General features: G+C 38.9%; 1 protein-coding gene across 3 annotated transcripts; it reads right to left on the bottom strand.

Annotated features, from left to right (window-relative positions):
• Positions 1-15,950: 15,950 nt before the first annotated feature.
• Positions 15,951-21,417, bottom strand: LOC105966471 (uncharacterized). 3 transcript variants are annotated; one of them, XM_088824094.1, is made up of 3 exons: positions 21,244-21,417; positions 20,125-20,672; positions 15,951-16,424 (listed from the first exon to the last, which is right to left on the bottom strand). In XM_088824094.1, exons 2-3 carry the CDS (start codon positions 20,668-20,670, stop codon positions 16,194-16,196), a joined length of 777 nt encoding a protein of 258 aa, XP_088680220.1. In that variant the 5' UTR covers positions 20,671-20,672; positions 21,244-21,417; the 3' UTR covers positions 15,951-16,193. The 3 variants fall into 3 exon arrangements, with proteins under 3 accessions (XP_088680220.1, XP_088680219.1, XP_012846482.1); XM_088824093.1 differs by having other exon boundaries at positions 21,125-21,375; XM_012991028.2 differs by lacking the exon at positions 21,244-21,417 and having other exon boundaries at positions 20,125-20,763.
• Between the last annotated feature and the right edge of the window lie 1,869 nt (positions 21,418-23,286).

The following is a 23,286-nucleotide window of genomic DNA, read 5'->3' as shown; positions in this document are numbered from 1 at the left end:
AAACAAAATGTTTTTTTTGCACCTTAAATTACATTTTTAGTCCTTCATGTTTGGTCCGATTCCACTTTTGATCCCCTTGTTCTAAAGTGAACAAATTTCACCTTCAAGGTTCAATTTTAAACATATTTAGTTCCCTCCATCACGTGTCCTTTCGTATCTAACGAAAAACACTAATTTGGAGCCAAATTGAAATTTAAATTTGTTTGGGACTGAAAAATAAAAATTTAAAGTATTATTTATAGTTAATTTTTAATAATATTTAGTATAATAAAACTTAAAATAGTTTTGGGGACAATTTGTCTTCTTGTTTTTTTTTCTTTTTGATTTATTTTATACGCATATACATCATTTTGTTTGTTAAAATTAATATACTATTCAAAAAAAATTCTAATGTATTTGTATTTAATATATTGTTTTTGCATTTTATTTTTGAAAATTAAATATTATTCAGTTTTCATTTTATTATACTAAATATTATGTAAAAAAAATAATTATAAATAACACTTTAAAATTTTAGTTGTTTTTCAGCCACAAAACAATTTCAAATTTCAATTTTGGCCTCAAAATAATGTTTTCCGTTAAATGTGAACGGACACATGACGGAGGGGACCCAAATGTATTTAAAATTGAACCTTGGAGGTGAAATTTGTTCACTTTGAATAGGGGTGGCAACGAGCCGAGCTCGGCTCTTTTGGCCAGCTCGAGCTCATCGAGCCAATTTTTTTAATTTTGTTTATTATTTATTTTTTTATTAAAATCATTTAATTTTTTATTAAAAATCATTTATAGGAAAATAAAAAAAAATTATAAAATAACTAATGAACTCTAGTTATATTTTTTTAATTTTTTAATTATTATTATAATATTTTATATTACTATGAATTATATAAATAGTATAGATTTGTTTCTATTTAAATAATATAAATATTTATTATTATAGACTATTTACTATTTGATTAATATATACCTAATAATTGGGCCCACTACACAAAGCCCAGTCACCTGCAAAATAAGCCTTAGGCCCAATTAAGTAAACTCAACTCATTCAACGACATATAAATAGAAGTCTTTACTCATTTGTTAAGGTACGTTCTATTATTCACAAGCAAGCTAGAATTTTATTCTCTCTACCATATTCACGATCCGTACATCTAACTTGAGCGTCGGAGGGGTTTTCGCCGGATCAACCCCCGGCTTAGTTCACGTGTGTTTATTTCGCAGTGACCTCAGGATCATCGAGTTGTCAAGCTACTGATCCGCTTTGCTCTCCCAGCTCGTTTTCTACACTATCCTAGGTGATCTAAGTAATTAGCATCATCATTTTGGCACCGTCTGTGGGAACGATGCAAACCAGATCACGTAGCCAACAAGATTCTCCTGAGGCATCCGCTCGGGGAGAGAATGACACAGCTAACAACCTCCCAATCCGTGGAAGCTCTGGCTTGCCACCTCCTCCGCGTGCTCCAGATCCGCCTCGCGAGGTTCAGGTGATCCCCCCTCGGGACCCACCACTCGCCGATCCGCCACTCCCTGCTCCTCGAACGGTTCAAATAACCGAGGATGCGCTCCAACGCATGATAACAGAAGCCTCAACTCGCGCCGCCACAGAGGCCGTGACCCAATATATCGCCACGATGGGAGCAAATGTTCCCAATGCGATACCAGCACCAGCTCCACCTGTTGTGCAACCAATGGCACCACCGCCAGTCCTGAACCAAATAAGTGTCTCCTCCTCTACCTCGGACCCACGGTCCCGAGTGCAACTATCCACAAATCACCGAGGGGCACAACCCAGACAGCAACGTCAGCGCTCACCCCCACGGGGAAATGCGTCTCCACAGAGAGTCCCTCTCTTTAATGAGGGAGAAGGCGAGGTAAACAGCAGAATGTCTCGTCAAATTTCCTTTCCCCAATTGAACAATCCCATTGGCGGAGGAATGCCCGCCCCAGTAAGACGCAGTCCTTTCACCATAGACATCCTTAACGAGGTACTACCTCAAGGAGTGAAGATCTCGAGGTTACCCCAGTTTGAAGGGACCACCGATCCACAAGTGCACATAGAGAAATTTAACGTCATGGCAGATTTGTATGGCCCAACGCACGCTGCAATGTGCAAAATGCTCCGCACCACTCTCTCTAAGAGAGCTATGAATTGGTTCAACTCTCTGTCCACAGGATCGATTGACACCTTCGCTCGATTGTCAACACGCTTTACCAATCAATTCGCCATCAACAAGTAGTATACCAAGACCCCAGCCCACCTTTTCTCTGTAGTACAGAGAGATAACGAAACGCTCTGCAACTACATCAAGAGTTTTGTAGAAGCCGTCCACGAAGTCCCAAGCATTGGACAAGACATGCTCTCCGGGATCATGCAACAAAACTTGAAGCCGGGTAGGTTCAAAGAATCTATTGCTGCAAGGCCACCAGGCAACCTAGAGGAATTGCTGAACCGAGCCGAGAAATACGTACGAATAGAAGAAGCCTCTACCCATGCCCCTCATAAGAGGAAGAGGGAAGATGATCGACAGGATGTTAGGAGGCGGGATGATCGACGTCCACCACTCCCACCTCAAGGCCAATTATCTTCTTCCTACAATCGTTTCACTCCGCTAAACACTCGCCTCACTAAAATCCTTCAGGTGATAGAACAAAGAGGTTTAGCAGAACCTCCACGCCCAATGCAGCCAAATGCGAAACGAGAAAAGTCGGATCGCTACTGTCGATTCCATAAGGATAGAGGACATACTACAGAGGAATGTGCACAACTCAAAGTGGCCATTGAGAGGTTGATCAAGTAGGGCCACTTAGGCGAATACATTGATAAGCCTCGAAACAAGCGCCGTGATGACCCCCCTCGCCGAGATAACAATCGAGATCAACCGCAACGACGGGAGGAGGGGGGTCATCGGCGAGAGCAAGATAACAATGATAATCAACCCACCCGGGGAGTCACTGCCTTTATCTCCGGAGGACCGGCGGGTGGCGACTCACAAAATGTGGGACGCTCCCTGCTCAGTCAGCACGTATGAATCAAGAGCACGCCTCTCCATCCGCATCTATCTTTCAGATACGAAGACCTGATCATAGCATAGTCTTCAACTCTTCGGACCTTGAAGGCCCAGATGAAGATCATGTCGATGCATTGGTACTCACGGCGTCGGTGGCCAACTTCTTGGTTAAGAAGATATTAGTGGACTGCGAAAACCCCTCCGACATCATGTATCTCCACTCTTTCAAGCAGCTGGGCATAGATAATGCCCGGGTTAGCCCCATCTCCACGCCCCTAAAAGGATTCACGGGAGAGGGCGTTTTATCCATGCGAGAAGTGGAGTTGCCCATCTCCTTAGGGGACGATCCTTGTCGAATTAGCAAGATAATCAAATTCCTCATCGTCGACCAGCCGTCCCCCTACAACATCATCCTAGGGAGGCCAGCAACCCATACATACAAGTTAGTACCTTCCTCCTACCATCAAAAGTGGAAATTCCCCACTCCTTATAGAACGGGGGAAGTACTTGGAGATAGATGTTTCGCCCGAGAGTGCTATGCAAGAGCCCTACGAGAACCATCCAATAAACCTAAACCTTCCGGAAGGGGAGACGACACCCAAAAACCCGACAAACGGAAATGGGTCAACACGATCATTGAAGACGATAGAGAAATCCTCATCAGTGTACCCGACGATAGCATCAAGCTAGCAGCCATCGAAGAGCTTAAGCTCATAGAGCTCACACCCGGAGATGATTCCAAGCTCCTATGTATCGGATTCGATCTAGATCCAGAGATGGAGAAGCAACTAGTCAAATTCCTGCGACACAATGGAGATGTGTTCGCTTGGAAAGCTCAAGATTTGTCGGGTATTCCCCCTCAGGTATCTCTACATCGGCTCAACGTCGACAAAAGGTTGAAACCGATCAAACAAAGGAAGCGGACATTTGGTCCCAAACGCAACAAGCACATCAAGGCGGAAGTGGCAAAACTTCTAGAGGCAGGTCATATACGGCCAGTTCAGTATCCTGAATAGTTGTCGAACGTAGTACTCGTTCCCAAGCCCGGTGGCAAGTGGAGGTTATGCGTAGACTTCACTGACCTCAACAACGCTTGTCCTAAGGACCCATTTCATTTACCTAGAATCGACCAACTCATCGATTCGACCTCGGGATGCGAGCTCCTCAGCTTCATCGATGCATATGAAGGGTACAATCAAATCTTACTCGCCCTAGAAGATCAAGAGAGGGCCAGCTTCGTCACAGACCAAGGCATCTACTGCTATCAAGTCATGCCTTTCGGGTTAAAAAATGCGGGAGCCACTTACCAACGTCTAGTGAACGCAATGTTCGCAGATCAAATCGGCAAGAATATGGAGGTGTACATCGACGACATGCTCGTTAAAAGTGTCAAGATCTCGGACCATTTAACCGATTTGGATCAGTGTTTCGCCACCCTGCGAAAATATAAGATGAAACTCAACCCCCTCAAATATTCATTCAGAGTTCGGGGAGGCAAAATTTTGGGATATATGATTTCGCAGCGGGGAATCGAAGCTAATCCCGCAAAAATCGAAGCCATCACCTCCATGGCTCCACCAACATCTATCAAGAAAGTCCAACAACTTAACGACTGTTTGGCATCTTTGAATAGATTCATTTCAAGATCAGCGGACAGGGCTCTCCCCTTCTTCAAGATTTTAAGAACAGGAAAAAAGTTTGAATGGGATGAAGCATGTCAAAAGGCGTTCATCGAGCTGAAGTCATATCATGCATCACCACCCTTGTTTACAAAACCTCAGCCCGGAGACACCCTCCTGCTGTACTTAGCTACCTCAGCTGATGCCATCAGCGCGGTCCTCATCCGAGATGGAGAAAAAAGTCACCAACCCATATACTACATAAGTCGCGCCCTCCAAGAAGCCGAACAATGCTATATCAATATGGAGAAGCTCGCTCTCGCCCTCATTAACGCAGCTCGGAAGCTCCGACCTTACTTCCAATCACATCAAGTGGTGGTTCTCACCAATTATCCTCTGAACCAGATACTAAGGAGTCCCGAGACATCCGGGCGGCTCAAATGGGCAATAGAGCTGAGTGAATATGGGGTAGAATTCAAACCTCGCCCCGCTATCAAATCGCAAGTATTGGCTGACTTAGTAGAAATGACCTCAGTAGAAGAGAGCACCTCCCTCCCCGCTTGGTCTGTCAGCGTTGATGGATCTTCCACAGCCACAGGAGGTGGCGCGGGTATCGTACTAACGAACCCCAACGGAGATGAATTGGAATATGCTCAACGATTCGAATTCATAGCCTCCAACAACGTCGCTGAATATGAAGCCCTGATAGCTGGAATCCGCCTCGCCCTAGCAGTCGGAGCGCGTACGCTCCTAATCCAAAGAGACTCTTAGCTCGTCGTTAACCAAGTACTCGGAATTTTCGAGGCCAAATAAGACACCATGTCTAAATACTTAGCTCTCACACACACTCTGTTATCCAAGTTCGAGAGCTACGAAATAAGACAAGTACCTCGTTCCAGTAACGTTCATGTGGACAAATTAGCTAGACTTGGAAGCTCCATGGCAGACATCGGAAGTCGGAAGGTGACGCTCCTCACCTCACCTCAACCGGAGATAACTTCAACCGATGAAGTACATTACAATGAGGAGGACGAACTGTGCTGGTTCACTCCAATCATAAAGTATCTCAAGAAGGGAGAACTCCCAACTGACCTCACCGAAGCACGAAAGTTAAAAACGAGAGTCGCTCGCTTCGAAATAGTGGGAGAAAAACTGTACAAACGAGGACATTCCCCTATCTGAAGTGCCTCGACCCAACTACAGCAAATTACGTACTTCAAGAAGTACATGAAGGTATCTGCGGAAATCATTTGAGCGGGAGAACCGTGGCTCTCAAACTATTGAGGCAAGGCTACTATTGGCCAACAATGCATGAAGACGCAAAGAAATTAGTCCAGAGGTGTAAGCCCTGCCAAGAGCATGCCAACATCCCTCACCTGCCAGCGGCACTAATGCAACCGATTGACAGCCCCATCCCTTTCGCCCAATGGGGGATGGACTTAGTCTGACTATTCCCGCCCGCCACGGGAGGGCGTAAGTTCCTCATTGTAGCCGTGGATTACTTCACCAAATGGGTGGAGGCCGAGCCCTTAGCACGCATCCGAGAAGAAGAGTTCATCCAATTCATGACGACGTATATTGTGTGTCGCTTTGGAATCCCACGTTCCATTATTCAGATATTGGAACACAATTTTGTGGCGAAAAAGTGAAGAATTGGTGCCTCAGTTTAGATATCAAACAGTTATTCACATCCGTAGCCAATCCACAGGCTAACGGCCAGACGGAGGTCACGAATCGCACCATACTCCAACACCTTAAGACAAGGCTTGGAAGTGCAAAAGGAAAGTGGGTGGATGAATTGCCTAGCGCCCTATGGGCTTATCAAACAACTCCACGAGCCGCAACCGGAGAATCACCTTTTAATCTGGCTTTTGGCACAGAGGCTATCGCACCCGTGGAAATCGGCGAGCCATCTTGGCGAATCACCAACTATGATCCCATAGCTAACGAAGAAGCTATGCGAGGAAGCCTCGACCTCGTAGATGAGTTATGAGAAATTGCATACATCCGACAACAGATGTACAAAACACGCATGGCCAAGGCTTATAATTCAAAGGTCCGCCCGCGATCCTTCCAAGTGGGAGATTTAGTCCTCCGAAAAGCTGAAGCCGCGCGCCCTATTGGTAAACTCGACCCAAAATGGGAAGGACCATACAAAATCACACAAGTGGTGAACACTGGAGCATATCGTCTCGAGAACCTTGACGGACATCCTATAGCCAGAACCTAGAATATAGGGAACCTCAAAAGGTTCTACGCTTTAGGTATACATTTATATTGCTTCAAATACTTTTAAGATACCATCCTCGACCTCCCCATACAAAATTTGCTTACAAACCATCTACAGGCTTCGCGACCTTTCACGTCACTCGTCCGGTAAAGATGGTCTCTACACTCTTGGGAAGTTTCTACTCCATAACGAGGTGCGTAAAAAAAAAAAAAAAAAAAAAAAAACCACCCAAACTGGGAGGCTAGTAATATTACTTACATCAGCAATCCATAATCACTTTTCATCACCTTCTTATAGATGGAGAGTCAATTACGAAGGGGAGCCTACTACTCATCACTGGCCCAAAGAGCGAAGATACTCCATACCACATCGCCAAGGGTAACACTACTTCCACTAAAAGATATCACACGCATGCTCTGATATATTCATACTAACATGATAAAGCCATTCCATTTAACAAGCATGATTACGCAGCAAATCACAGCAACTCACGAGTTGATTTCATACCTCGGAGAGCGAGGAAGAGAAATAACCCCCTTAGTAGGGTACGTGATATTATAGTACACATCACCCTAGCTTCAATTACTAAGTCTTCAGTACAAGTGTTTAAAAAATTTCTACTATACTTTTCAGGCATAGAGACGCCAAAAAAAATCGATCACCATTAGCACAGCGACACGGGCGAGTACAAGGAAGACGTGGAATAAGAACAATTTAATATAAACACTTAAAATAGTTTTTATCATTTCAACTTGTTTGCTTTTGCAAATTTATTTCCCTTCGCCTCACGTAGGCCTGTAACATTTCTCACTTTCCACCATTGAATAAATCAAACTTTTTGCTTTACTTTCTATGGCACTACATCTATACCATTTACCCGTTACAACGAGTTCAATGCAGTACAACCCTACAAACACTTAGAGAAATTTAGATAATCCATATAGCCTGGCCAGTTGGATTACCTAAGTCTCTTTATTTGTTTCACGAGGTGATACTTTTAAAACGTGGCCACGGAACTAACATATTTAAGACCCACGCGGTCCGAACAAAGGGCATGACCCTTAACAAAAAACCTTGAGAGACTGATCCCCTCCTCAAGTACTTCGCGTACAATGCGAAATCTAAATACATATAAGCAACGCATAAAACTCTCGACAATGTCAAAGTAAATAAAACGAGATATCTAGCTTCAAATGTCAAATAAGGAAGAAAAATCAAACGAAATAATAGTGGACATACCCATCTACATCAGCGATAAAAATAAACTAAGAGTTCCATAATAAAATAATGAATAAAAAAAAGTTTAAATATCCTAGCAAAATCAACATATAAATCTAAGCTCCCCCACCACGAGCGGAAGACGCCCCTGCAGTGGGGTCATCAGCAACCATGTCATCCACTAGCTCTGTGCCCGTCTCGTTGACGTCTGCCTCATCCTCCTCTTCATCGGATATACCGGCTTCCATCCCACGAATAACCCTCTCACTGATGCCACCCGCGTCGCGAAGGTATTTGCGACAGGTATGAACTAAGGGCTTATAGACCGCAGCCAAAACATGTTCCTCAATCATAGCAGCACACTCAGCACTACCTCGGAAGCTAAGTTTGGTTTCCTCCACGATGGACTCCTTATAAACAGCACCACCCGACGTCGCGAGAAACCTCGTTCCCGTCGCTTTCTCATCTTCGTATTTCTCTTTGAGCTGATCGTAACACTCATTCAACTTCTGAACATCATCCTTATAGGCCTTCGCCTCACCTCGGATAACCGCAAGCTCCTCTTTCATCTGAGCAAGCTCCTCAGTCCGTTGAGCAAGATCGGACCGCGCTATCTCCAACTGGCTTCGAAGTTCGTCCTCACACGCCTCACTTCGAGCCCGCTCCTCTTCCTTCCTAACTTCCACGTTCCCATCTTGCTCCATGAGATATCTCCAAGTCGCTACCAACTAATATATATATATATATATATATATATATATATATATATATATATATATATATATATATATATATATATATATATATTTTATGCAACAAAAAGACGACATAAACATAAAGTCTTGTTCTAAGCAGACAAGTACTTACCCGACATATGTCCCCACCGACCAACTCCAACATGTGTGAATAGCCCTTACCGGACATCCGAGCACGATCGTAGTCCCGAACGAATCCCTCGGTACTCAGCATCGGTAAATCATGGTCCGACACATCCCAATACGATTCCTTCCCCTCACGATTCACCCCAAAGGTAAACAACTGTTTCCCTGCCCACCATGGAACGCATAAGTCTCCTTTGTGTCTACCCGCGGACGCTTTGGCACAGCCACATACTCCGTATCTACCATCTTTCCCTTGCCACGATCTTTCGTAGGTTCACACACCTCCACTTCACAGGCACAACTACGATCATCTTCAATCACTCGAGGAGTCTCTACATGGACCGTCTCTCGAGGCAAACCACCCGAAGAACCTCCAAACATAGAGGGAACCTTCTTTGATGCCTTCTTCGATGTCCCATTCGCCTTAGCTCGAAGTGCCGCAAAATTGATACACCCATTTACAAAAGAAAAAAATCAAAAAAGGGAGACATGAGATAAATACAACCAAAGAACAACACAAAAAAAAAAAAAGACAAACAAGTCAATGCATCAAAAGGATATGCGGTGCTAACCATCCGGTATCAAACACCTCGGATCAAATTCCACATCACACAGCCTAGATTCTTCTATCTTCTTCGCCATGTTCGCGGTAATCTTGAAACTCTTGCACGTAGGTTTCCATACTAGGGGGACATCGAAAGAGGGAGTCCTCACATAAAAGAAATGAGACTTCCAATCCCCCAAAGATAACTTCACACTCTTCAAAAATTGGTAGGGAACGCGCGGATGAACGCAAAATAAAGGCAGCTTAGTCGGCCGATGCAATGTAAATAACGCCTTGAGCAAACTCACAGTACTAGGCAAACCTACTCGAGACACTCTATGGTGAAACGCCTCGAACATAAGAGCCGCAGTCGGACTTAGCTGACTATACCCTATCTTAAACTCATCACAAATCTTCAACAAGGTCGGATGCGGAGTAATCTGAGATGTACACGTCAAGTACGCCAAGTAAACCGTATGAAACCCAGCGGGTGGCGAATATAAACAGGTCGCCCTTCTGAGGCAACAGCTACTCGATATTTCTTGGCGCTCCAACTAGTCGACGAATAGACTGCAAATGCTCTTCCGTCAATACACTATCAAAATCAATTAAGTCAAAATTAATTGGCTTAATTTTCTTTTGCCTCCTCGTATCAATCTCAACATCACCCGACGGAACATCATCTTCCTCTTCTACTTCAACAATCGGATCAATTTCGCTACTTAGCTCAACACACTCGCTCGACGAATGTGATTGATTCAATTCATCACTATCGCTCCCAAAATCCACAACTTGACGGCCATAACGATGCTACTAGTACCAACCCCATACACTTCATCCACAACTTTAGCACTCGGTCCTACATCGTCGCTCCAAGATTCAATAGCATCTCGCCGTCCGAAACTTCCCCCGTTTAAAACACTAAGTGCATCAACACCCTCATCGACTTGCCCTTCGCTCTCGCGCGCGCGTCACCCTTGGTCCGCCCCTCAGACGCACGCGCGCGTCGCTCGGGAGGCGCGCAAACCACCCGACAGTCAACAGCCACGCGCGCGCGTCTCTCGGTCTCCGCACCCGACGCGCACGCGCGTCCACCGGTTTTCGTGCCCAACGCGCTTGCTGCACCGTCTCTCTTCTCCTCGGGTGCCGTGCGCGCCGCCAGCTCAGCGACTTCATGTGGCTCAACCGCCTTATCGAGGCGCGCGCCCTCACTCACCCCGTAGCGGGTGGCTGCTTGGCTCGAGCCAACACCCGCAGCCGAGACTGCTACCCCCCCCCCCTTTTCTTCTCAATTCGTGCACGGACTACCGCAGATTCGATTTTCGCACCCGATACCACAAGTTTCTCGCGTTCCATACCCACCATACCAAAAGTTTTCTCACCCCCTTTAACCGGATCTCGAAGTTTAATTCGCAAAGATTTCGACTTACCCGAGTTTGACATGATAAATATTTTTCCCCGAAGAAACAATAAAGAAACAAAAAATTTCTACTCTACAGCAATAGAATAAAAGAAGCAGAGCACATAAAAAGATCAAAAAGTTACGGATACTCACCCATATTTATTCTTCACAAGGATTGGAATTTATTCTCCCCACGTAACAGGATTCTGTTTATTTGGCCCTGCTATATTATTTAACACCCTTAAACATATATCTTGTTGCCAAATAAATACAAAACATATAAAAAGAAGACGAGGCTCAAAAGTCAATTAATTACAATTATGATCCGGTAAATCACTTCACTTTAAACTCTCGACACGATCCGTAACCCCCTCGACAAGTCTCCCATCTCGACTCAAGAGTTGGGGGCTTAATGATATACCTAATTGGGCCAACCCAATGGGCCCCCTAATTTGCCTAATAATTGGGCCCACTACACAAAGCCCAGTCACCTACAAAATAAGGCTTAGGCCCAATTAAGTAAACTCAACCCATTCAACGACATATAAATAGAAGTATCTACTCACTTGTTAAGGTACGTTCTTTTATTCACAAGCAAGCTAGAATTTTATTCTTTCTACCATATTCACGATCCGTACATCTGCCTTGAGCGTCGGAGGGGTTTCCGCCGGATCAACCCCCGGCTTAGTTCACGTGTGTTTATTTCGCAGTGACCTCAGGATCATCCAGTTGTCAATCTACTGATCCGCTTTGCTCTCCCAGCTCGTTTTCTGCACTATCCTAGGTGATCTAAGTAATTAGCATCATATATATATATATATATATATATATATATATATATATATATATATATATATATATATATATATATATAAGAAAAAAACAAAGGAAAAAAAGAAGGCAGCTCGTCGAACAACTAAATTTGGGCTCGAGCTTGAGTTCGAGCCTTTGTCGAGCCGACTCGTCGAGTTCGCGAGCCGGCTCGACTCGTTTACCACCCCTACTTTGGAGCAACGAGGCCAAAAGTGGAATCGAACTAAATACGAGGGACGAAAAGTGTAATTCCCCAATAAATGTCCCTTAGAGGATGGTAATTTCGATAGGGACTAATACAAATCAACCTAAACTTATTTATGTCCAGGTCTATCGTTGTAACTCTTTTACAATCTAGATAGAGTTTGGAGAAAGATGTGTAAATGATTAAAATACCCTTATCACATCTAATATACTTCAATTTTATTCCTTTCATCTTAATTTAACTCTGATTTGATTTTAATTTCACAAATTATTCAATTTTGACCCCTAATCCGATTTTAACTTTCATTTTGACCATTGCCAATATTGACCTTTTGTTTATATGGAATAAACACAACATGTAATACGAAACTGGAAAAAAACATTTGGTAGCGATTTCAAGATACTCAACTCCCAGTTCGTGAGGATCACATCAGGTTCGATACTATCTAATAATTGTCTCAAACAATTGAAAGTCCATTCATAGGCGTCTGCATCTTCATTGGACATAAATGCAACAACAATTATGAAGTTATTCCTAACATGAGTAGTCACAATTATTTCCAACAGAGGCCCATACCTACATCAAAAACATTATGCATAAAGTTCGTTTATCGGCCATAAATACAAGGGATAATTACAATTATGGTCCCCACAATATTTACCGTCGTCAACAAAATACACTCTAATGTGGTCATATTTTAACACATTGAGTACCTCCGTCTGTTTGACCGTCAATAAGTAACGCTCAACGGTGAATTAGTGCTGAATTTGAGATTTTTCTTTGAGAAAAATTGCAATCAGACCCATGTATTATTTCAGAATATTCTAAAAACCCCTAAAATTTTATCCAAACCTAATTTAACCCCAATTTGAATAATTAACCAGTTTCGACCCGTGACCCCGATTTTTACCACCATCACCGCTGACCTTTTATTTTTTAACTTTTTTTCGGCGTTACTTTTTTTTTTTGGCTGTCGTTCACCAACATTGGATTGCCGGTTAACAAAGTTGACTTTTTTCTTTTTCTTTGATTTTTTTTTTCCCGATCAACAAAGTATTATTACTGTATATCATTAATATCTAGCATCGTAATATTAAAATTTCAGACTTCTAACAAAGTTTTATTTGAAAGTTTTGGACCAAAATACAATTTAAAAAATTACTAAAAATTCGTAATTTGTTCCTCTCAAAATTTTCTTCGTGAATCGCCTGCGCATCGCAAATTTCTTCCCATAGAAATATGAGGAAGATGAATTAGGCATATGCGGAATAATTTGAAAATGAGATAACCACTTTAGTACAATGGCTTTTGGGACCAACACCGGTTGTTGAATTTTTTTCTTAGTTTTGTCCCGTCGTTGAGCAACGTTGACTTTTTTATTTCTTTTATTTTGACTTTTTTATGATATTATTTTTTCCGTAGGTTATCAGTTTGAATTTTTTTTTAATATATTTTTACCGCTACTCAACAATTAAAAAAAAAATAACGCAATTAATACGACATTTAACATCGGTCAATGGCGGCAAAAAAGAAAATCAATCAAGAAAAGTCAACCCAGTGAAAAAGAAAGTCAACGTCGGAAAAAAATCGATCCGATAGATGCGGGTAAGTAAATTAGCAAACCGCACCTGCTCAAGTACACCCAAACTCTGCGGTTAGGGTGTGGCGGGTTAGCGGCCGGGTTGAACAACTTTCTCCTAGTGCTTTTATTTTTCTACTATTCTCAATGCGTAAAATTCACCCACAATCAGACATATATATATGGTTCCTTCTTAGGACAAAATCCTAGGTAACGTTTACCGTATTGCTTGAATTTTTTGCACACTGCACTCTTTTTTTTGTTTTTCTTACAAACTCTCGCATGGTTTTTCATACGAACTCTTCATCACTAGAGCACCATCAATGGTCCGTACGCCGTTTTATGAAAATGAATGGTCGAATTAGATTGAAAAGAAAAATTTAAAAGATGGGAAATACATATTTTAAGCAGATGAAGAGGACGGAAAAAAGAATGAAAAAAATGGATTAGCCCTAGATTTACTTGAGTATATATATAATAAGAGCGGGCGGACCGGGTTATCATAATCAAACCAGCAAATCGACCCACACCATTCGGGTTTCCAATTTTCAAACCTGCTTGCGGTCAATTAAAAGGGGAAAGCGCGGGTAGCGGGCGGATTGGCTCGGGTTAGTCGCATGGTTCGCCGGCAGGGCCGGCTCAAGCCCATATGGGGCCCTAGGTGAAGTAATAAATTTGGGGCCCTTTACATTAAATTTTTAATATAAAATTAAATATTTTGGATATTTTTATTTTAGTTTAAATACACGTATTAAAATTATTAATTAGTATATTATTTTTTATATAAAATTCAAGCTATATATATTAATATTTTTTTAAATAAGAAAATATAAATTCTATTTCGTATTTGGGGGCCCTAATTATATAGTAAACATAATTTTTGGGGCCCTAACTATAATACTGAAAAGTTGGGGGCCCTAGGCATAGGCCAAAGTTGCCTATAGCCTAGGGCCGGGCCTGTTCGCCGGAACGGAACAGTGCATTGTCGCGGACATAGCCGTTCCAGTTCCGTTGCAACGTCACGGCCAGAACGGATACATTTTAATTAAATTGCTAAAAAAATACAATATATTTCAAATATGTTTTTAATAACAAAATTACAATTCAATAATATGCAAAATATTATTACAATTTCAAAAATAAATATTACAAAGAATATTATGAAAATACAAGCAATATTAATACCACGTACAATATCAAGCTGGAACTGTGTAAGCTATAATTGAAGAGTGAGGCCAAACATCCATGATTCAGGGAAATCTCCATTCTATAACGTGGCTACCACCATCTTATTACTTTTTTTTTTTCTTTTATGTTTTTTTTGCTTAGTGTTTTTAGTCAAATTTGTTTTTTTTTTCAAATTTTTTTTTCCTGTTCCGGCTGTTCCGACCGCGTCGCAGCCGTACCGTGGCTCCGTCTCGCCCATACCACCGTTTAATGGGCATTCCGATGAGTCACGGTCCGTTCTGGTTACGGATTCCGGAACGGAGGGCACCGTTCCCGTTCCGGCGAACCATGGTTGGTCGGGTTTATGTTCACCCTTTTGGCCATATTGATAATTGATGTGTTCTAACTAAAATATTTGTCAACAAATGAATTAAATCGCACTACAACCGGTAAAAGTTGAAGTGGTAATAGCAATCCCCTTTCGTGTTTACCAAGAAAAGCCACACGAGATTTTAAGCGACTCCAATGTCTTAATATATATGTACGCCATATATATTACTCTAGAAATTGTACCCAAATTATCATCTTTGAATTTTTGTTATTGAAACTCTAAATTTTGGTCTCCATTGGTAGATGATATATAGATAGTGAGAACCTTTGTGCCGCCTGCCACAACAAGTAAAATATTTCTCTGGTTCATAGAATTTAACTGCGTATAAACCAAGGTCAAGATCCATGATAGCTAGATTGTCGTTAATTTTCCGAGCTAGTTGTAATCTCCAACCCAAATGTGGTATAGTTTTCGTTAAGCCAATAGTATGAACTATAAGAGCTTTCTTCCAAGGATCTCTTAAAGCTCGTAATTCATTTTATGTGAAAGAAATTTGCGGAAGAGAATATTTATCCGGAATACTCTATGGGATAATGTCAATGCGTACTGCAAACTAGAACCTAGGAGAAACTGAAACTACTAATCTTGGTTGAGTGGCACCTCTATCATATTCTTGTACTGGGAAGCATGAGTTCGATCCCAGTTGTGTGCGTGCTTGTGTTATAAGGCCATTAAAAATCAAAAACAAAAAATTGCCCTAGGAGAAACTGTAAGGAAAGAGAGAGAGACGAGTAAAGATCACACCTCAACAAACTACGAGTACATAACAAAAAATAGGATGGTTTATGGACAGTTTCATTACTCAAATTGTTTTCTATTTTCTTTTTATTTTTCCGTAATGCAGATCAATGACTTGAACAACAAAGAAGTAGAACATAATGAGATAGAAGTTCAACATCTCAAACGTAGACCTTTTTATTCCCACTAAACCTCACGAACAATTTCGCGGAGGCCCACAGAGAATGTTGTTACATGGATATTGCCTTAGCAACATACTTACAACTAATGTTACTATAGTTTACACATTTATACAAATAATGAATAGAGATTGACAGCTGCGGTCACGCTACATCCACAGTGTTTGTTGGGAACGATTATTAATCTAGTGTTAGCTTTAACTAAACCCAATCAACTTATCTGCAGCCATTGTCTGAATAACGTAAACCGTCTTTGGATTCCAACTCATTGACATTGTTTAGAACTTTTTGAATCTTGTTTGACAAGGACTGATTGTGCTCTTCAATATGCCCAACAATCATATGCAGTTGCCTCTTGTAGGTAGCAGCTTGCTTTTCAGAAGTTTCAGCTCGGTTTTTTGCAATTGCTAGTTGTAACGAAAGTTCCCGAATTTTCTCGTGCTCACTCTGCACAAGCAAAAAAAAAATAACATAAGTGATTTTCCAGAAAAAAAAAAATTTGAATAAAATATGGCAAGATAACTAGAGACAATATATATCCAAACAACATGAATTTTTTTTTTTTTTTTTATGATGGTGCTCTTATCTTGTGGTGGGGGGGGGGGGGGGGGGGGGTAGGGGTTCAAACCCATTCGATTCCTTTCGTGATCATGTTTCAATGTTTGAAGTATAGGAACGAAAATGTTAAATACTCCCTAACCCACAGTTACTAAATGTGACAAACTTCTACAAGTTTCAAAGATTGTTTCCACAACCACATCTAGGAATCACAAGTCAAAACAGATAATGTTTTTTTTTCCCCCTTTCTCAAAAGGCAAATGTCTCACCGTTTGTCACTGATCAAATAGAGAATGAATCAACATTGTTTCAGTACATGAATACAAGCAGGAAACACCCTTGGTTCTTGGGTTACTACCACAAAAATTAGGACCAAATAACGAGCTAATTCTTTAAGCAGTAAATATGAAGGAAAACTGAACGAAACTGCTGCATATGAAAAAATGGTGACAGAAAAATAATGGATGACAAATTTTAATGATACATAAACTTGTAACACGTGAATCAAAATGTTATTCTCTGGAAACAGAGATCAAAACGGCTAATGGCTTATGGAACCTAGACGACATCCACTTGCATATACTTCAACCAAAATTAGTTCCTAGTCTACAAAAGATATGAACAATTGTTGATTATAAAGAAACAATATGGGCACTTGGCTTTCAGCCATCATAAAACAGATTTACTTTTAGCTATTAGAAAACCAAAGACAACTTCTAACAACTATTATCTTCAATACTTGCAAAAAGACAAATGCTGTCAGCATTTGGACAGAAGGATTTCAAATCCATAATAATAAATCCATTGAGTTCTGTCCATCACTGTATTTCCAGTTTTCCATGTTTGACTCCTACTGATAGATCCATACCCCTTTATCATTGAGTATTGAAAAGGTTTATAGTTGTTATAGATTGGATTAAGGGTTTAGGGTTTAAGATGAACTTAATAGATATTATCTATGGCTGAACATTTATATGAAAGAAAGTTTTATACTATCTTGAAGATGACAGATTCCCACCCTATCTGTAGTGAAGGATGACGAGGATCAAGCTCAATACTCAATTTAGTTTTTTGCACAGAAATATTATTAGAGATAAAGTATATATGAATAGAGAGGCTAATATTTACATTGATAAAAGGATCTAAATGAGACAACTTTGTTCTTGAATTCTATGGAATACAACTTTAAGCAGACGCAATATCGGCTGATTGAGAAAACCGTTAGATGGGGAAATGAATGCAAAAAGTTCCTAAAGTTTCAATAAAAGTCTGAAACCTGCTTTTGACAGTCTCTAATTCATTCCACTTTCGGCAATGAATGAAATATTTATCTGCGTATGTTATTTTCCTTAATATTCTTTTCTTACTTATCTTCTCCAGTTATACTTCATCACCGGAAACAATATTTAACAACTCATACCCAGTTTATAACCGCAAGACACGAAACTGTACAATTTCCTGGAAACTACTATTCACAGACACACATAGGACAACTTCAAAAGTACATTCTGTAAGACTAGCAAACCAGCCTGGCATGTTCTGACTGACCTCTTTGACCATCTTGAAGCCCTCAAACTGTTCTCAGTCACCAACTCAATTAAATTTTATAAATTATAACCTAACTCTGCTTCTGTCTTTCTTATAACAAAAAAAATTAAAATCTTTAGATCTAACATAAAATTTGTTCTTCCACGTGAGGTAAATGAACAAGGAGTGGTTTCAGTAGAAAACAAAAGTTGGCCATCAATGCATGCATACATCCTCTAAAGAAACAATATTCCACCAAATAGCACTTGCTAGCAAAAAGGTGACAACACAAAGATTTTTTATTGAATAAAATCACTACTTTCTTTCACATAACAACTCTAGTCTTGTCTCCATCCATATTATCCAAAACAGATAATGATATGGTTGGCAAGATTTTGGGTCAACATTTAAATTTTTATTTTGGGAAAAGAACTTGAAAAGAAACTAATGTCTTTTTTGTGTTTTCAAAAGAGAGGATTTACATTGTAGTAGTCAAGTCATGTTTAAACATGATGGAAAAGAGTATTTTGGAAGAGAAATTTGAAAAATAAAAAGATGTTTGTTTGTATTTTTTTTTTAATGAAGCGTTTTCTACCGTCAAATCTTGTTCAAATCATGCATGAAAGAAAGAAGCTTGCTTTTTGGAAGTTTTTGGGGGAAGTTTTTGAAAAGCATAACAAACATAATTCACTTTGGGGGAATAATTTGAATTTTTTTACAAAACATATTGTTCCATATGCCCAGATCTTTGTCTTCCCCATACAGTATCCCGGAAAGGCAACTAATCTTTAGGGTCCATTTGGATGGTGGGATTTCAAATCCATAATAACAAATCCCTTGCACTTGTTTGGATTAAGGGATTTGCCAAGGTATTTCAAATCCACACCCATCCTTTTTAGTTGTTTTTGGAGCAATTGGGGTGGATTTCAAATGACTCCAAATTGGAGTCATTTCAAATCGTTCCTCCAAATCCCTTCCCCAAATCAAATCCTTCCATCCAAATGGACCCTTACTGTACTTAGCATTACCCAATGCACATTATAAAGCACTTGCCACTTCGTGATCCAAAAAATCATTTTTGGTTTCCTTTCTTCTTTGGCACAGCAAGCGACAACTAACAAAGTTTTGCTTTCTGATCACGTAGAGGGTGATTCAAACATCGGAACTTGCTGTTACTATAGTTATCAAGAATATGAAGGAACTACTGGGCCTTTAAAGGAGCCTATTCGGGCACTACAAAATAAGTGTAGCTTAGGAAGATCATTAGACATTTACTTCTGGATATTCCTATGGAATGCTCGTTTGTATAACACATTGACATGAGCTTGTCCCAGTGATGGCCAGATTCAATTTCGTAATCTTAAAAATGAAACCTTTGATTGTTTGCCCGTAAAGAGTAATTCAAGCAACCAATAACCATATCAAAAATAATATTTGGCAATGTTGCAACCTTATTTATGCATACAAAGAGCCATTATTTTCGCAACGTGCAGGCAATCCTTTTGTTTCATGTTAGGCATCCTTCACTTTTTTTTCTTATCGATAATCTTCAACAACTTGGTACTACTAGGTAGAAACTCAATTTGCCCACCAATGCAGGTTTTTAAATAATGAAAAAAGTCAAAAGTTGGTATTTCTGTCAGCAAAATGTACTGATGTACCATAACAAAACCCCCATAACAAAGAAAACATGTAGCACCAAAGTCCAGGTTTCAGTGGACAAAAAAGAAAAGTAGAGAACTATCTTCCTTCTACCCTTTTAGGAACACCCAATTAACTTTAATGAAGGTATATAAATAGTCAAGGTTATATTCATTTTAAAGCGCCCACATTACACGCAACATACCACTTACTTTTCCTTACGACAATATACCATATAGTGAGATTCATGTGAGGCCTTTCATAGCGATCGTAGTACATGAGTTTTAGCAAACTCTAATACTATTATGTCAGCATAGAGGTATCCTACATCTATCCGTTTATATTCAGACAAGAACATAATTTATTTCAGTGAGAACATATTATCAAGGATGAAAATATGAGAAAAGGGAAGAATACTAACCAATGACTCTAAAGCACCGCCACTTCCATAAACATTTGCAGCTAAAATAGCTTGGCCAGATTTCACCAATGGCTTTGCATATGGTGGGGCCATTTCATGATTGTGCTCCTTAACGAATCTTGAAACCTTCCATTGGCCACTTTCATCGCATGCAAAAGATATCATTGCTCTGCATCCTGTTCTTGTTTCGGGCTTTTTGTAACCAACACCACTACTTGTGTCTGCTTTATCATCCTTGGCCCCTTCCTTCGAACAACAATAAGTTTTCGATCTTACCCTTTTCGTTCCCATGAAATAGTATTGCTTCCCCCTCCGGACATTAAACCCCAAGGCTTGTGCGTAATCACAGTATAGCATGTATGCTTCTTCCTCACTGTACACGACTTGCTCCAACAGTTTCTTTTCTAAATCGAGAATGTGTGCTTCGTCTTGGCCCTCGTTCACATCAACCACTTCTCCACCAGATCGTAGACGTGTAACTCCTTCTTCATCACTGTCTCCACAAATGGCCTCGTGGTGGTCCAGGTCGAATCCAGAATTTTCCATTACTATCAAGTTAAATAAATCACTGTTGATAAAACCGCGTTTCCAGCAAAACAATGCGTCATCAAATTGAAAAACTATAACAAAAATGACATGCAACTAAAAACAACGGCAAACACTGTTGATCGTCAACAAGTTGTTCAATGAAAACAACGAAATACTCCAAAAACATGTTAAATATAATGAAACAATGCAAGTATAACACCCCCGAAATAACAAGATAATAGTGCAGGCAAAAGGATGCCCCCAGTTTTAGAAACCGAAAAGCAAATAAATGATTGCCTCATCTTGATTCTTGCATGAAATATTTGATGAAAATCAAAGCAAAGGAGCCTTTCAATCAGAATCGGTAAAACAATGCAGAAACTGAGTTTATTATTGAAATTAAGGAGTGTTTTTTATCTAGCATATTATCAACACTTTGAACCAAAAAAGGAACGATTTCTCGTATGCTTACGGGGAATCTGAAGAACCCTAGCATATACTCTTACTGCTAGAATTTGATATATGTTTACTCGGACATCAATTCGCTCAAAAATTAATTAAAAAACAATAAAAAGAAAAAGCGGAACTCACAGAAATAGTAATTTGATTTGGTATGGAGGAGAGGTCGCAACGGCGGGGGAATTCAGAAATAATTTCAGAGTACATCATCTACAGCCAGTGCCCAGTGGGCTTTGTACACCGGATCTACCTAATTACCTCCCTATCGGGAATTTCTTTTGTCATTTGTTTTTTTGGTTAAAATATGGGTAGAATTTACACTTTTCGTCCTTATGTTTGGCATGATTCTACTCTTGGTCCCCTTAATTACAAAGTGAACACATTTTCACCACCGATGTCCAATTTTAAATACACTTGGTCACCTTCCGATTACATCTAAGGGAAAATACTATTTTGGAGCAAAAAAATGAAATTTAAAAATTATTTTGAGTTGGAAAACATTACAAATTTGAAGTATTTTTATAATTATTTTTTTAATAATATTTAGTATAATAAAAAGAAATTGAACAATATTTAAATTTCAAAACTAAATGAAAAAAAATAAATTAAATACAAATACATTAGATTTTATTTTCATAATATTTTAATTTTAACAAACAAAATGATATAAATGTAATAAATCAAAAAAGAAAAAAAAGGCAGCCAATATTTGCAATCTTAAAATTTCTAAGAGCAAGATCTTACTTGATGTAAGACTAAAATATAAATAAATTTACTAAGAACAAGAATGAAAACTATAAATATAACCTCAATATTGATTTTAATATTATTCATCAAGTTAGATCTAATTACTATTGCAAGACAGAAAAAAAAAAAGAGGAATTGAAAAACGAGAGGGAATGCTCTAGCGGGAGAAGAGAAGAATATAAGGCGAGAATAGTTGATATATAATGATTTTGTAATGATATATATATATATATATATATATATATATATATATATATATATATATATATATATATATATATATAATCGATGATTATTATGTAGGTTTTGCGATATTTAAATGAAATCAGTTACAATTTTATATAATTATTGTTTAAATACGTAAATAATTTATAATAGACTACACCATCACTATTACCATTTACTAATACTAATATTAATACTAATAATAATACTAATGCTATTACTATTACTATTACTATTACTATTGGTATTTGTATTAGCACATTAGTATTAGTATTAGTATTAGTATTAGTATTAGTAATATCATTAGCATTAACATATTAGTATTAGTCTTACTATTAGTATTAGTATATGGTTAAAATTAGTATCATGACTATGATTAATATTAAGATTAAGATTTAGATTAGAATTATGATTATGATTAGTATTGGTATCAGTATTAGTATTAATGTTAGTATTATTATTACGATTAGAATCAAAATTAGTATTAGAATTAGGAGAACGGTTAAGATTAGGCATCTGATTAAGTTACAATTAGTTTTATATTAGTATTATTATCGGTATTAGAATAAATATTAGTATTATGATTGCAGTTAGTATTAGGATTAGAATTAATACTAACATTAATATTAGGATTATGATTAGCATTAAGATTATAATTAAGATTAGGAAAATGATTAGAATTAAGATACTTATTAGTATTAGTATTAGGACTATGATTATGAATAAAATTAGTATTACGGCAATATTATGGTCACAATTAATATTAATATTAGTAACAATATGAGTAATAGTAATAGTAAGTAATAATATTAGTATTAGTATTTATATTAGTATTAGTATTAGTATTAGTATTAGTATTAGTATTAGTATTAGTACTAGTACTAGTAGTATTAGTATTAGTATTAGTATTAGTATTAGTATTAGTATTAGTATTATTATTAGTATTAATATTAGAATTAATATTAGTATTAGTATTAGTATTAGCATTAGCATTAACATTAGTATTAGTATTAGTATTGGTATCAATATTAGCATTCACATTCGCATTAGCATTCGTATTGGTATTAATATTAGTATTAGTATTAGTACTAGTATTAATATTAATATCAATATTAGTCTTAGTATTAGTATCAGAGGTGGCATAAAGTCATTCATTAAGTCCGAATAGACGACTAATATTACTTGCAATGTTGTCTACAAGGA

The sequence above is a fragment of the Erythranthe guttata genome, chromosome 10, assembly GCF_056151865.1.
Source record: "Erythranthe guttata isolate IM_541 chromosome 10, IM_541, whole genome shotgun sequence".
NCBI classification, from domain to species: Eukaryota; Viridiplantae; Streptophyta; class Magnoliopsida; order Lamiales; family Phrymaceae; genus Erythranthe; species Erythranthe guttata.
This window is presented reverse-complemented; position numbering and strand designations above follow the sequence as displayed.